The following is a 15,659-nucleotide window of genomic DNA, read 5'->3' as shown; positions in this document are numbered from 1 at the left end:
AATTTAAACAGACCAATCACAAGCACTGAAATTGAGACTATGATTAAAAATCTTCCAACAAACAAAAGCCCAGGACCAGATGGCTTCACAGGCAAATTCTATCACACATTTAGAGAAGACCTAACACCTATCCTTCTCAAACACTTCCAAAATATAGCAGAGGGAGGAACCCTCCCAAACTCATTCTATGAGGCCACCATCACCCTGATACCAAAATCAGACAAAGATGTCACAAAGAAAGAAAACTACAGGCCAATATCACTGATGAACATAGATGCAAAAATCCTCAACAAAATACTAGCAAACAGAATCCAACAGCACATTAAAAGGATCATACACCATGATCAAGTGGGGTTTATCCCAGGAATGCAAGGATTCTTCAATATATGCAAATCAATCAATGTGATAAACCACATTAACAAACTGAAGAATAAAAACCATATGATCATCTCAATAGATGCAGAAAAAGCTTTTGACAAAATTTAACACCCATTTATGATAAAAACCCTCCAGAAAGTAGGCATAGAGGGAACTTACCTTAACATAATAAAGGCCATATATGACAAACCCACGGCAAACATCATTCTCAATGGTGAAAAACTGAAACGATTTCCTCTAAGATCAGGAACAAGACAAGGGTGTCCACTCTCACCACTATTATTCAACATAGTTTTGGAAGTTTTAGCCACAGCAATCAGAGAAGAAAATGAAATAAAAGGAATCCAAATCGGAAAAGAAGAAGTAAAACTGTCACTGTTTTCAGATGACATGACACTATACATAGAGAATTCTAAAGATGCTACCAGAAAACTACTAGAGCTAATCAATGAATTTAGTAAAGTAGCAGCATACAAAATTAATGCACAGAAATCTCTTGCATTCCTATACACTAATGATGAAAAATGTGAAAGACAAATTATGGAAACACTCCCATTTGCCATTGCAACAAAAAGAAGAAAATGCCTAGGAATAAACCTACCTAAGGAGACAAACTACCTGTATGCAGAAAACTATAAGACACTGATGAAAGAAATTAAAGACGACACAAACAGATGGAGACATATACCATGTTCTTGGATTGGAAGAATCAACATTGTGAAAATGACTATACTACCCAAAACAATCTACAGATTCAATGCAATCCCTATCAATCTACCAATGGCATTTTTCACAGAACTAGAACGAAAAATTGCACAATTTGTGTGGAAACACAAAAGACCCCGAATAGCCAAAGCAATCTTGAGAAAGAAAAATGTAGCTGGAGGAATCAGGCTCCCTGACTTCAGACTATACTACAAAGCTACAGTAATCAAGACAGTATGGTACTGGCACCCAAACAGAAATATAGATCAATGGAACAGGATAGAAAGCCCAGAGATAAACCCATGCACATATGGTCACCTTATCTTTGATAAAGGAGGCAAGAGTATACAATGGAGAAAAGACAGCCTCTTCAATAAGTGGTGCTGGGAAAACTGGACAGCTATATGTAAAAGAATGAAATTAGAACACTCCCTAACACCGTGTACAAAAATAAACTCAAAATGGATAAAGACCTAAATGTAAGGCCAGACACTATAAAACGCTTAGAGGAAAACACAGACAGAACACTTTATTACATAAATCACAGCAAGATCCTTTTTGACCCACCTCCTAGAGTAATGGAAATAACAACAAAAATAAACAAATGGGACCTAATGAAACATAAAAGCTTTTGCACAGCAAAGGAAACCATAAACAAGATGAAAAGACAACCATCAGAATGGGAGAAAATATTTGCAAATGAAGCAACTGACAAAGGATTAATCTCCAAAATTTATAAACATCTCATGCAGCTCAATATCAAAAAAACAAACAACCCAATCTAAAAATGGGCAGAAGACCTAAATAGACATTTCTCCAAAGAAGATATACAGATTGCCAACAAACACATGAAAGGATGCTCAACATCACTAATCAGAGAAATCCAAATCAAAACTACAATGAGGTATCACCTCACACCAGTCAGAATGGCCATCATCAAAAAATCTACAAACAATAAATGCTGGAGAGAGTGTGGAGAAAAGGGAACCCTCTTGCACTGTTGGTGGGAATGTAAATTGATACAGTCACTATGGAGAACAGTATGGAGGTTCCTTAAAAAACTAAAAATAGAACTACCATACAACCCAGCAATCCAACTACTGGGCATATACCCTGAGAAAACCATAATTCAAAAATTCATGTACCACAATATTCATTGCAGCTCTATTTACAATAGCCAGGACATGGAAGCAACCTAAGTATGTCCATCGACAGATGAATGGATAAAGAAGATGTGGCACATATATACAATGGAATATTACTTGGCCATAAAAAGAGATGAAATTGAGTTATTTGTAGTGAGGTGGACGGACCTAGAGACTGTCATACAGAGTTAGTCTGACTGTCATACAGTAAGTCAGAAAGAGAAAAATAAATACTGTATGCTAACATGTATATATGGAATCTAAAAAATAAAAATGGTTCTGAAGAACCTAGGGGCAGGACAGGAATAAAGATGCAGACGTAGAGAATGGACTTGAGGACATGGGGAGGGGGAACAGTAAGCTGGGATAAAGTGTGAGAGTGGCATGGACATATATACACTACCGAACGTAAAATAGGTAGCTAGTGGGAAGCAGCCACATAGCACAGGGAGATCAGCTTGGTGCTTTCTGACCACCTAGAGGGGTGGGATAGGGAGCATAGGAGGGAGATGCAAGAGGGAGGAGGTATGGGGATATATGTATATGTATAGCTGATTCACTTTGTTATAAAGCAGAAACTAACACACCACTGTAAAGCAATTATACTCCAATAAACATGTTTTTAAAAAAACCAAAAACGCCATTCACTCAGGAAAAAAAAAAAGTCTCTTTAGAATATATCTCATTTTTAAAGCTAAAACAAGGTAGCCCAAGGGGAAATGTGTCTTGGCTGAGAAGCAGACACTTCAGGGCACCAATAACTGAGTAATGGCTCCTTTGCTTTCTCTGTTCTCAGTCAGCAACATAGTAAGTCATACTCTGATTGGCCTCTAGCTTAAAACTTGGGGCTCTCCTAAAACAGTGTCATTTGACTGTACAGGAAGCAGAAACATAATAATAATAAATAACTTTAAAGGGTATTACCTAAATTTAATCTACGTTGAATTTCTAAAATTAATATGACAATTATCAATTTATGAACACTAGAGGGCAGTAAAACACTAGAAGGTATATTTAAATTACATATCTAAAAGTGGCAAACACAAGCCAGTACGTTTTTTAAATATCAAAATCATAATAATTTAATAAATTGATTCCTTTTTAGGTTGCTAAAGTCCAAAGCATTCTTTCGTGTATCATTTTAGATATAACTTACTTTGCAAAATCCAAATAAGAAACGTGCCCATGATAAAACCCTGGTTTCATCTCTTTCCAGGAAGTTATATTCTTTACAAAGCGCACCTAAAAAAGGAGAACATACTCATTATTTAAGTACAATCTAAAGAAAATGAAGTTTGGTGACAGCAAAATACTTTTCATTTAGACATTCAAAAGCGATCACACCACTTTGACGATTACAGAGCTTGAAATACAGGCTTCAACTAAGGAAAGCATAGTGTGACCTGTAATTGCTAATTCATCATAGAGAAGCTACTATCACCACACTCAGAAAAGAGTGAAAGAGGATCCTGAAAACAAAACTGCACAAGGCAACCATTTATGACACTGTATAGTGAGTACATTTATAGGGGGAGGGGAAGGGAGGGGAAGGGAGGGGAGGGGAGGGTGGGTACCAACGCCCAAGCTAAGGCAGGCAGCACTTCAGTATGGGGATAATCTATGCAAATCTGTTTTCTTCTCAGAGACTTGTTCTTCATAAAAGTTCTCATTTATTAATGACTCAACAAGTAACAAATATCAACTAATCCTTAATCCAAATGATTAAAGAAAGAATGACAAACAGAAGACTTTAAAGAGCTAAGAGCAGATAGCATAAACTTGAGCAGATATCATTAACTTGTTGATAAAAAAGCTTAATCAAATTAGAGGTCTGATACACATAAAATTTTAAAAATATCTAAATATTACTATTTTAATCCATTGGAATTAGAAGTATACAAAAGATTAGTTAATATAAAAATTATTTAACTGTAAATATATTATAAAAATGTTAAAAACTGGTTAATACAGAACTTTATAAACCAGCTGCAAGGCAGTGATACGTAATTTCTCAAAGAAAAATGGTATAAATTTCTGATAAGAAAATCTCTGCATGATCAACAGCAGGTGGTTGAGAATCTCTTCTGGAGACTAGAGACAGGGTGGGGATAGGTGAGGGGTTGGGGGCCCACTGCCCCCTGCTGCACTGAAAGCATCTGCAAGCTGTGACCTCAGCCTCTAACACACAGGACTGTCAATCACATACTTCTGCCAACTTATCAATCTTTCATTTACATTTTAGAATAGAGTTAGTCACATGGAGATATTCTGGAGCACTTCTTACCAGGTCAGTCAATAAGTTAATAGCAATGAATGATGGCTACCTCCTGGATAAGGCCCATTGGTAAGGACAGAGTAGGGAAACAGTGCAGAAGCAACCTTATGTCGGATGATGTGAACTAAGGAAAAATGGAAGATTCTGGAAGTAGAATTTATTTTTTAGGGGAAGCATCAATAACTCATATACTAAGAGAAATAATGGAGTTTTTAGAAGGGAAATGAAATGAACCTGATGTTATTATCTTACACACACACATCCTTAAAATCTGAAAATTGGATGTAGATAACAAAATTATTTTGCGTTAGAGAATACACAATTATATTTTTGCAGATATTTGCAGTTTTTCCCCGCCAAAACAGAAGAGCCAAACAAATGTGTGACTTGAGATTCCCAGGTTCTTTCCTATTTCTTCTTCAAGTAAGGCATCAAATGGAATAAAAATATCAAGTGACAAGTGAAAAAGAAACAGAAAATTAAAAATTACATAACCCATAAACTGAATCCTTAAAAAATTTTACATGTTGAATATGAAAAATCCTTATAATTTTCACCTAATGGTAAATTAAACAAGCTTTTGATTCTATGAAAATCAGTTTCAGTATTTCAGCACCAAATGAGGGAGAAATAGAAGGCAAAGAGAATAGGAATGGTAGGTGATGGTTCAAGGGTACTTAAGACATATTTACAACTCAGTTCTATTTTCCAGAAGCTGATTTAATATGGATGTGATGGTGTAAGAGAGAAATGAAAGGAGATGCCAGATTGAAGTCTGACAAAACAGTGTTATATAAGCCAAATGTTAGAGGATCATAGTACACTGTGATGAAAGACTTAGGTGTAAACTTCAAGTATCCTTTTTTCCCTCACGCTTCCAAAGGACAGTCAAGATCAAACTAAATCCTCCTAAAGACACACTTCATCTGCCATGTGTCCTTCGATGTGAGGTGAAGAGCCCAGATAGCTGGATGAAATCTGGACAGCTGCCAGGCTTCCCAAACTCAATGTGCAAATGAATCATCTGGGACTCTTGTTAAAACACAGATTCTGATTCAGAAGGTCTGGAGTGGGGTCCAAGTTTCTGGACTTCTAACAAGTTTCCACGTGATGGCCAGGTCAATGGGCCACACCAAGGAACAAGACTTTAGTGTGTGTGGGCCCAGGACCTAGCTCTTGGTTTTATCAATGTGAAGCTTGTTTCCGCAGCACCTGCAAAGGAGGCCTGAGGTCTACAGAAGCTCTTTAGCAAGGATATATTCTCATAGTCACAGCTTCTGTGATACGGAAAAAAGTATACTGAAATAGAACAATTTTTTAAAGATTATCTTATAAGCTACTACAATATATAAAAAAGAATGGGGGACGGGAGCAGAATGACCCTGCTACTCAGTCTTCTCCATCTACCCACACACAGTGATGCCTGAAGCACATCAGAACCAAAGCATGCCAAGAAACACAGCATAAAAAGTAACAAAATAAGTAAAAGGGTTGTGCCTCCAGGTGGACTCAGGGAACAGAACAGAACAGAACAAGGCATGAATCTTCTACTGCTGTCACCAAACTCAAACTCTCTTGTTTATAGAATCAGCATTTTAGAGGTGAAAGGGCCAAGGATATCCTGTACTCATTATTTTATAGATAAAGAAACTGAAGCCCAAGAACCACATACCTCAGATTTTGGTCCAATCATCCTTCTATACCACTAGCTAATTTCTTTAATCTATTATTGTCCAATTTAAACAAGGGAGGGGGGAACCAGAAGGATTTGAAAGAAGAGCAGACAGATATCATTTGTACTATAATTCTGATCAACAAACTTGGACACTGAGAATTTCAGGCTTTATCCACTGCTCAGGAAACCCCTGAGATTCAGTCATTCAAAACTCCTCAACCTCCAAGATCTCAAAGCTCTGTTGATATATCTCTCTCAATTGTTTATTTTCCTCATTACATTCATTATAATCTCAACTTCCAATCTGCCCTGTTCACTACTCTCATACTGCTCGTACTGAATAACCATTTTTCAACAATGGCCACTGACTTACTCTTGCCTTTTTATTGTCTTGGGTAACCTCAGGGGTTGAACACTGCTGGTCAAAACTAAGAGATCCAGTCTAAATGCCTCTGTAGGACACTGAATTTTATTTTACTAAATTCATTCTGACATAAATTCAGGTGGGTTATTATTGCTTTTAAATTCTCTACACTACATTATTGCTAAGTCTCCAAAACCCACAGAATCTTTCTCTAATCTCCAACTAAGAGAATACTGAAGGCTACGTACTTAATATATATGTATACGTTTTTTTTTTCTTTCATCTCATCAACATTTAACTCAGGCAATCTGTTAAAGTCTCATTAATAAAGCTGTGGCTGATTTACAATTTGCAATAATCAAAAGATGCTGAGCTGAGATTTACCTTCCCTTCACAGGAAAGAAAAAAGTGCTAAGCAAACAAATGCTGTCAATAAGGTTAAAGCGGTGATTCACACTAATCTGGAGAATGGTCTGAGCATTTAGAAGTGTCATTTACATACAACTGAAATTCTACACCATCCTAATCTCCTCTTCAAAAGCGATCTCCAAGGACATAAGGATCTAATTAATCCTCTTTGAAGAACAGTATTTTTTAAAATTTTCCTTTCAAAGTATTAATTTAGCCACTTCTCCTTTTAGCCATGTTTAATATTTATCCTCTTAGTTCTCCAGAGTTTTCCCTGCCCTCCTCTCTTCATCTTCACTTGTTCCCTTTCACCAGTCTAGCTGCAGTTCCTGCCCTGTCATTTTCTGCCTTCTCGCCTCTTCTGTACCACTTGCCTCTCAGTTTTTCTTCTGGTTTTCCTCTACAGTGGAGCATTCTGCCCAAGACCTTGAGATAAAGCTCTGGAATAGAGAGGAATAGGGGGAAATGCAGATCAGGTAAGCAAGCTTTTACTCAGTTCATTTTACAGATTCTTTCTGACTATGATACTTGGCACTAATGAACGATAAAGTGAGAGGCAAAAAGGAGCAAAGCTAATAGTATCAAATGAGGTTGAGTCTGAAGACACTGAAAACTCTTGGGGAAAAGAAATAAAGTCACCATAGTGACATTATCCAAAGAGAATTTCCATACTCTGATTGCAAAAGGCTATCAAGAAGGATGTTTCAGAAGTAGTAGTTAGATATAGTACAGGCAAAGAGATGTTTTTATGGCTAGCCTGGAGCAGATCCTAAACTGTGATTTTTGTCAGATTTTATAACTCAAGCAGAGTCAGGCTAGCAAGTAATCACAAGATGCCTTTAGGGAAAACACAAGCAACAACGTAGGGAGTGGTGTTGTGATTTATTTGCTAGTCGAACCAGACCTGAACCAGTGCTATAGGAAAAGCTGAGAAAGCACAATCTCACTAACACTATGTCTAGACTTATATTCTTAATGAGATTAATCTCAACATTATGATTATCTGTGATCACAAAAGAACTTGTTTTCACTATCTAAAAGTAGGAACCTCATCCCGAACATCCTGGCCAAATTCCAACTTTGTAATTACTACCTATTGAGTGAACACTACTATTAACTTGGGTAATTATACATACCAAACTCCTACTCATGCATATACTTAAAGTAAACATTCATTGTACAGCTGTGGGTAGTTTTATGAGACTAAACTAGACAGGAAGTTTTCTATGCAAAGAGAAAAACTGAGTAATGGTTGGATAAAATATAAGAAAGGTTCAGCAACAATAGAACATAATATACTATCTTCACTAAAATTCAGAACTGTGTTGTTCAATCACTTTGTGTGTGTGTGTGGGGGGGGGGAGGGGTGCATGTGTCCCATATCACCTGAGGTAAGGAGAGGTCATGCTCATACTGCTGTCAATCAGAGGGGCTACCTCTGCCAGCAATTATCATCACGGCATCATGCTCAGCTAAGAACTGCCTTCAGAATCTAAATGGGTTCATTTGTTCATTCATTCATGCAACAAAAAATTTATGTATCTACTCTGTCTCAGGCACGGTTCTAAGCACAGGGATACAAGGTGAACAAGGCAAGGTTCCTGCCCTTAAGGAGCTTAAATTATAATAGAGAAAAAGACAGTAAACGAATAAATCAATAAGTAATAGGAAAGATACTGAAAGAATGATGGTACACAGTAACTTGGAAGAGGTATTTAATATATAGGATGGCCAAGTAAGGTTTCGCTATGAAGAGGTCATTAAGCTGAAACCTTAAATGGATAACACGAAGACAATTGTGAGAAGCCAGGAGAAGTGCATTCTAAGAGGAAATAAGTATAGCGGCCTTGAAGCGGGAAAGGCTTGGTGCGTTCAGAGAACCAAAAGGCCAGTGTGGTTAGTAAATAAGAGGTTGAAGCGAGGGACAATGGACAAGGGCTTGATTAAGAAGGACCTGTTGGCCTAGATAAGGAATTTGGATTTTCCTGTGGAGGTAGGAATACGAATTTAAAGATAAGTAACTCACCATCCTGTGAAGATTGTAATATGCATCTTCCCATCACTGCACTGAGAATCCTATTCTAGATCTTTGCTACTCAAACTTTGGTTCAAGGACCAGAAGCGTCAGTTTTGGCATTAACAGGAAGCTTTTTAGAAATTCAGAATATCAGGCTTTATCTTAGTCCTTCTGAATAGGCATCTGTATTTTAACTGGTGTTCTGTATACACATTATAGGTTGAGAAGCATTCATCTAAAGTGCTGCTCTGAAAAATCAGTATCTGCAACTAATATCAAACCATATGCACTACTGCAAATGACCAGAAGTTGGTTTAACAGTAAATTAAAAAGAAAAAAAAAATTACTACACTGTTCTACAGAGAATGCAAATTCTGGATATTTCCAGTTTCTTAGAAAGATCTTAAATATGATCAGACCTAAATATGTGAGAGCAGAAAAGAATTAAGAAAGATCATAAAAGATGCTACCACTTACACCTATTTGGCACAGTTACTTTAAAGACAAGATGTGCTGTAATACAGAGATATTTTGTGAGAGCAGAGTAAACTTCATTTTCCAACTAGAAGAGCCGATTACCTGTCTCCTGCCAATCCCTGTCTATTAACGGAGTAAAGCCCATATCTCAAAAATATAACTTTCGTGACTGAGTCCACCTCATTCTTACCACTTAGTCTTCTCATGCCTTATATTCTCAAATGTTTATCTTCTAATCTCCTTGTTCTAACTGTTCCTCTTATTTCATCCAAACTTCTTAATTTTGAAAAATTCCTAAACTACGGAAAAGTTGAAAGAATAGTAGTCAACATCTGTACACTCTTCACCAAGGGTAACTGTTAACGTTTTGTCACTTCTGTTTATCTCCTTCTTTCCCCCTTTTTCTCTATGCACACGCACACTTATTTGTTTCTGAATTGAAGTAGCAGACATTTTTGATCAAGGATCCAATCATGGGTCACAGACTACATTTGGTTTTCATGTCTCTTTAGTCTCCTCTAGTCTATCTCCCCTCCCCCCCCCCTTTTTTTGGTTGTCATGACATTGACACTTTAGAAGAGTTCAGGACAGTTGTTCTAGAGAATGTTCTACCATATGGATTTGCCTGTTTGCTCAAGATGAGGTCCAGGTTAAACATTTTGGTGAGAACACCATAAACTGATGTTTTCTTTGAATAGTCCTCATAGTTCCTGCGATTATGTGTTACATTCCCTAGTAAATTATAAATAAGCTCCTTGAAAGACATAGCCTTGCTTTTTATTTCTTTGGTAATTCCTCAAAGAATGTAGCATAATCTCTGTATACATTACATACGCAATAAATAAATGAAAACTTGCAAGCAGAGTTGAGAACTGTTTCTAAGAATACCCATAACTGTTAAGACATTGAATACTTTTATACCAGACTAGAAACATTTGGGCTTTGCCTCTAAAATTTTTGTGAGAAATAATTAAGCATGTAAACAGTTTAGCACCGTCCCCAGTACAAAATACATCTAGGAAAGAGCTGGGGCTAAAGGCAGATAGATATTAAGCAGACTGGACTGCTGAGGTTGGAAGGTGAGGGAATTAAGGGTGTAATCACCTATTACATCCCTAAACATTTTTATGAGCAAACTGGGCTTTGAATGGAAGATTGGGACAACAGCAGATTTAATAAAAATCTCATCTTTTAAGTCTCACTTGAGTTAGATACTGATTAGAAACTATTTCTCAGAGAGAAGAAAGAAGAGCAAAATAGGTCATTTATTAATTCCTATATAAATAATAGGGCAGTTGAGGACAGTTCACAAGAACAATAAAAATATGGCATTAAAATCAAGTGTGTTGTACAAGATGGGGTTCAGGGGATATTTTAAAAATTATTTTCAAGGCATCTAGTAATTCAAAACTGCACATCTAAATGAAGCTTACTAGATTGAAAGTGAAATTAAAACACTACCTAATATGTCATGCAAAGGGAAGGGAAGCGGTACTTATGACTTGTTTGAAGAACTGCTTCTACACAGAACAAGAGACTAGTAAATAATTTAGATATGGTATATTAGAGAACATTTGGTATATAAGCTATTCCTAATTAAGACCAGGTGTTGAACTACCAGCTGACATTTTGAAGTATGTCAACTAGTGATTAAGACTATTCTTCTACTCTGCCCAAACATGTTTTAAGTGCTGTTCATTATGTAATCCAGTTGCCTTTAAGATAGTGTTTACGCTTCTCTTTTGCTGCATATATTTACACACACACACACACGACAAGCTATTGAAAGAAAAACAGAAGTTTTATCTCATCCAAATGCAACCGGGGAAATGTACCACTACCTGATGCCTATAAATGTCTTATGTGGTGAGCTTCTGTAGATTTATATTTCATGAGGAAAAAAAAAAAAAAGGTCGATGTCATTTTCAGAAATCTCATAGCTGCCAGACAACTTTGTAATGCTGGACACAAAATTTGGACACAAATTCTAAAAATCTGAACAAACAAGCTGACTTTATTTTTCTAAACAATACTACTGAAGAAATCTAAAATTATTATGCGAGTGCTAAGAAATGTTCCTTTCAAACCAAGATATATTCTGAAAAGCAATCATGCAAATACACTTAAAATCTACTACACACTGTATAAAACCTGATGATTTAAGATACTTGCCCTTGAGATATACAATATTACATAATGAATAGTTTTTATGACCCACTTAGCTCATGTTTCTTCTCATTTACAGAAGAGTTATTTGATTTGGCTGATGAATGTAGATTTTTGGTTTTATAAAAAAGAGTAATTAGGGATAATTCAGAGAGCCAAGAATTACATGGGCAGATGATATGCCATATACAATTAGCCTTTACAAATAGCTCTCTAGCAAGAAAGTGATCCTAACCTTGTGTATCAATGTTATTCTCTTGCTTCAGTGTGAGGATTATAGGTATGCTAAGTAGTGGGATAACAATCAATTCTGTGACAATAAAACAAGTTCAGCTATTTTCAATCAAACAGATAAATACATTCTAACTATATGACTATCACAAATACCTTTCTAATAAGTTATCTCAAAATGGTATTTGATCCTACATAGTATTTTCAAATATTATCTTTTCATCTTATGGGGCCCAATTCCCATTCCCTTCAATATCTGTAGATAGAACTTTATAATTATAGTCAGAACTCCAGGTGTGAAGAAAATATCTGAAACTATTGCTAAAGAGGGGAGTCAATTTCATTTCATGATAACTTGCTCCACTTTTCTTAAAACCATTTCATACAATTATCTATCTACCTGTTTATCTAAAGATTCTTAACAACTTGAAAGGCAAGATTGTGTTAAACATATAAGCCACAATCCCTGTTTGTCAGGAGTTTATAGCTAATACTTACATAAATTAAGGTAAAGATAAGATGACATTCAGGAGTCTAGTCACAAAACTGAACCATATAGAATATAGGTATTCGTCAGATAAAGATTTCTCAATCATAAGTGGAGACAATATAATGATTTTTATTGCAGGGCATCTGCTAAAAATATTTCACATTTTTAAAAGGATACCATACTGAAGAGCATCAATAGTCTCTTCAATAATTCAAGAATGTGAAGAATGTAAAATTACAGGTAAGTTCGGTTGGTCCTTTCCCCCAAGAAACTTACAATCCACTGGGCTCAGCATATATCTCCCTTAAAATGCTTTACCTCCTTGAGATACAAAATTTGAGTTAGGAAGTGTCAGAAAACATTATGCATCCCCTACGTGGTATTTACCTGATCTTGCAGTGACATTACTGGATTATTTTTGGTAGTGTTGATGTGAAGAACATGGTATTTATTCTTTGCACATAGGTCATAGGCAATATTGGTAAAAGAGGTGCTTGCAGTTTTGGGGACTCTGTTGTAAATGATCACCATGTCTTCTTCCTCATCTAAAGCTGCATCTTGCCGAGGGCCATCCATCGTATGTCGCTGCTCAATCTCTCGAACTTCATGTCTTGCAATAGCCCTTTCTGCAAAGTAAAACAGATTATGAACTTAGTTTTAAAAGACACTATAAGGAAGTTGTAAACACTGAAAATAATTTCCTATTCCTGGAACATAGTTTTCCTACTCAAGAACTGGGTTAAGAGCAGCTGAAAAAATGTTTTGAGGGCCAAAACTTCAGAATTACCTCTGAAGGATAGTACACATGCATATGAAGAATGAAAGAATAAACAGTCATCAAGTTTAGAACTCCACAGACCAGAGAGTTCTTCAGTGTCTTTCAAAAGACACTTTTCATTCCAATAGAATTTCTACAGCCTGAATTAATTTTCAAACACATAAAGACAGACTGCATAGAATACTAAACTTCACAGTAAAAAATACACTTAGAAAATAAATTACTTATAATTTAGGCAATGATTTTGAAATGTATTACTTAGGATGTAGTCATCACCTGCTTTATCAAAATGTAGCAGGGCAGTGATTATAAATGCTGGTGTGATTTTCAGGTAACAACAGTAGAAACGACACCATAATAAAACCTTTTTCTTTTTGGTGTTGCATTACAGATAAGTCCTGGTTATGTTTATTCCTTAAATTCCATGGTTCGTCTAATTCAAATCAGTGTCCACCAAGCAGTTTGAAAAGCAGTAACATTTTGCTTTCGACTACTCTCTATTTAATATAAACTTCAGCTTCAAATAAAGAAAGAAAAGGGGAAGAAATGAGGGGAAAAAAATAACAAAATTGCAAGTTAGTTTGCACAAAGACAACTGTTCACACACAGCATGCACCCTCCTACCACCAGATCTCTGTGCAAGCTATCTTACCTGCCTTGAACTCTCATCCATTCTCCCTCTACCTCGACCCTACCTAGTGAACTCCTCAAACTTCACATTGAATTTAATCTTCACTTGCAAGGGAAGCATCATCTAATCTCCCTAACTAGGTCAAATCACACACACACACACACACACACACACACACACACACACAATGTATGTGTATATACCTCATACTGCATGTCTCATACATAACTGCAGTTTTACATTACATGTGTATTAGCATCTACCTACCATACTGGCAACAATTTAGTAAAGTGACATGAAAAAGCAATGTGGTATAATTACAATAACAAGTTCAGGCTTCAAATATTGTCTGACTGTGCATCTTAAATTTTGGTTCAGAAGATATGGCCACTATGTTAATAGAGTATGCTCTGAGCTGAGGATTCACATTCAGAAGACTTGAATTAAAGTTTCAGGCCTGCTGCTTACTAGCAGTGTGCTTTCCAAAGCAGGAAGAGAAGCACATATATGCATACAAGTGTATCCATTTTCATGGGGGAGAGTTGGTTGGGAATGTGGAGAAAAAGAGATGAGCTTAATGTTGAACATACTGTTGGATTGTCCAGGACACACAGGAGATAAAGATAATTGGGCACATAGGTCAAGTGCTGAGAATATAGGTTCATGTAGAAGAAAGACATCTGGGAAAACCATAGGAATGGATGAAACTACCTAGATAATGTAGAATACATAGCATGGAAAGAGACAGTAATCTTAGAACAGAATCTTAGGAAATACCAACATTTAAGGGCCAAGAAAAAAAGACAATGCATAGAAAAACACTAAGAAGAAATAGAAAGAAAAAGAAATCTGGACAGACTTTTAAGAAGCATATACCACACGTTTAGAAAGCATAATATTTTTCAAATTGACAGTACTTTCCAAATGAATCTATAATCAAGGTAATGTATGATGCTCAAGCATCTCCATAGGATATGGAAGCTGTCTCATTAAATTCAACATGTATTTATGGAGAGCCTAAGCATATTATATTCAATAATTTTAAAAGAATTTTATCTTCCAAACAACCTCAAACTGTCACCACAATCCAAAACTATTATGGTATTGTTATGTCCACACACCCTCCTTTTTCTACTAAGGGAAATAAAACAGTACTGTTGTCATTTAAGGGCTGACAGAAGTGTGAGAGGTTTCCTACAGCAGTCCAGACATACATGAAATTACCTTTACTTTTAATGGCTACACCAACAACCAACAATGCTGAATTTACTTTTAGTTTTTCTGAAATCAAGCATTTGGAAAAGAAACAGGTTTTGTTATTTTTTTTAAAAGAAGTTATTATTTAGTCTATGGATTCTTTATTTTTTAAGGTGCTAAAACTCTAGCTGGAGCATGAAACTAGTACGTTTTTAAAATTAATCATTGTTCTTGGTTCACTATGTGTATTAAAGCATATGAACCGTGTATTTCACACAATTTAAAAACGTTTCTTAAATTATGAAAAGATGCAAATTCAGGTAACTACTTTTCTCGTTCAAATAATACATTTATATGCATTTTCTATTTTTCAAATGTTTTTACTTTGCTTAAGCAAACAAGATAATTACCAATGTAGTGTTATGCCTAAAACTACATAAAAAGATAAAAATAGTGTGGAATATTAAGATAATTTTTGCTGGTAATATTAGTCTATAAAATCAAATCTCACTTAGTTGAAAAATAACACTAACTACTGTTGATGGTGAACTACTATCTCTTTTCTCCTGTGACAATACTTAAAACCAGTTAGGATGTTTGCAATATGGCCATTTTCTTTACTTAGTAAGTACTCAATAGTTCCTTTTTTTTTTTTTTTTAAATCAAAGAAGCTCTGCATCTCGTTAGTATAACTTCTGAGACTCTCTTAAATCAGTGGGGAA

General features: G+C 35.8%; 1 protein-coding gene across 2 annotated transcripts in view; it reads right to left on the bottom strand.

Annotated features, from left to right (window-relative positions):
- The window catches only part of HS2ST1 (heparan sulfate 2-O-sulfotransferase 1), a 199,106-nt gene that overhangs the window by 28,781 nt on the left and 154,666 nt on the right, over positions 1 to 15,659 (bottom strand). For both annotated transcript variants that reach the window (XM_068540242.1, XM_068540243.1), the window contains exons 2-3: positions 12,719 to 12,957; positions 3,385 to 3,470 (exon numbers count right to left, since the gene is read on the bottom strand). In XM_068540242.1, the coding sequence (XP_068396343.1) occupies positions 3,385 to 3,470; positions 12,719 to 12,957 (325 nt within the window). The remainder of the gene's footprint in view (positions 1 to 3,384; positions 3,471 to 12,718; positions 12,958 to 15,659) is intronic.

This window comes from Eschrichtius robustus, chromosome 3 (assembly GCF_028021215.1).
Source record: "Eschrichtius robustus isolate mEscRob2 chromosome 3, mEscRob2.pri, whole genome shotgun sequence".
NCBI lineage: Eukaryota > Metazoa > Chordata > Mammalia > Artiodactyla > Eschrichtiidae > Eschrichtius > Eschrichtius robustus.
This window is presented reverse-complemented; position numbering and strand designations above follow the sequence as displayed.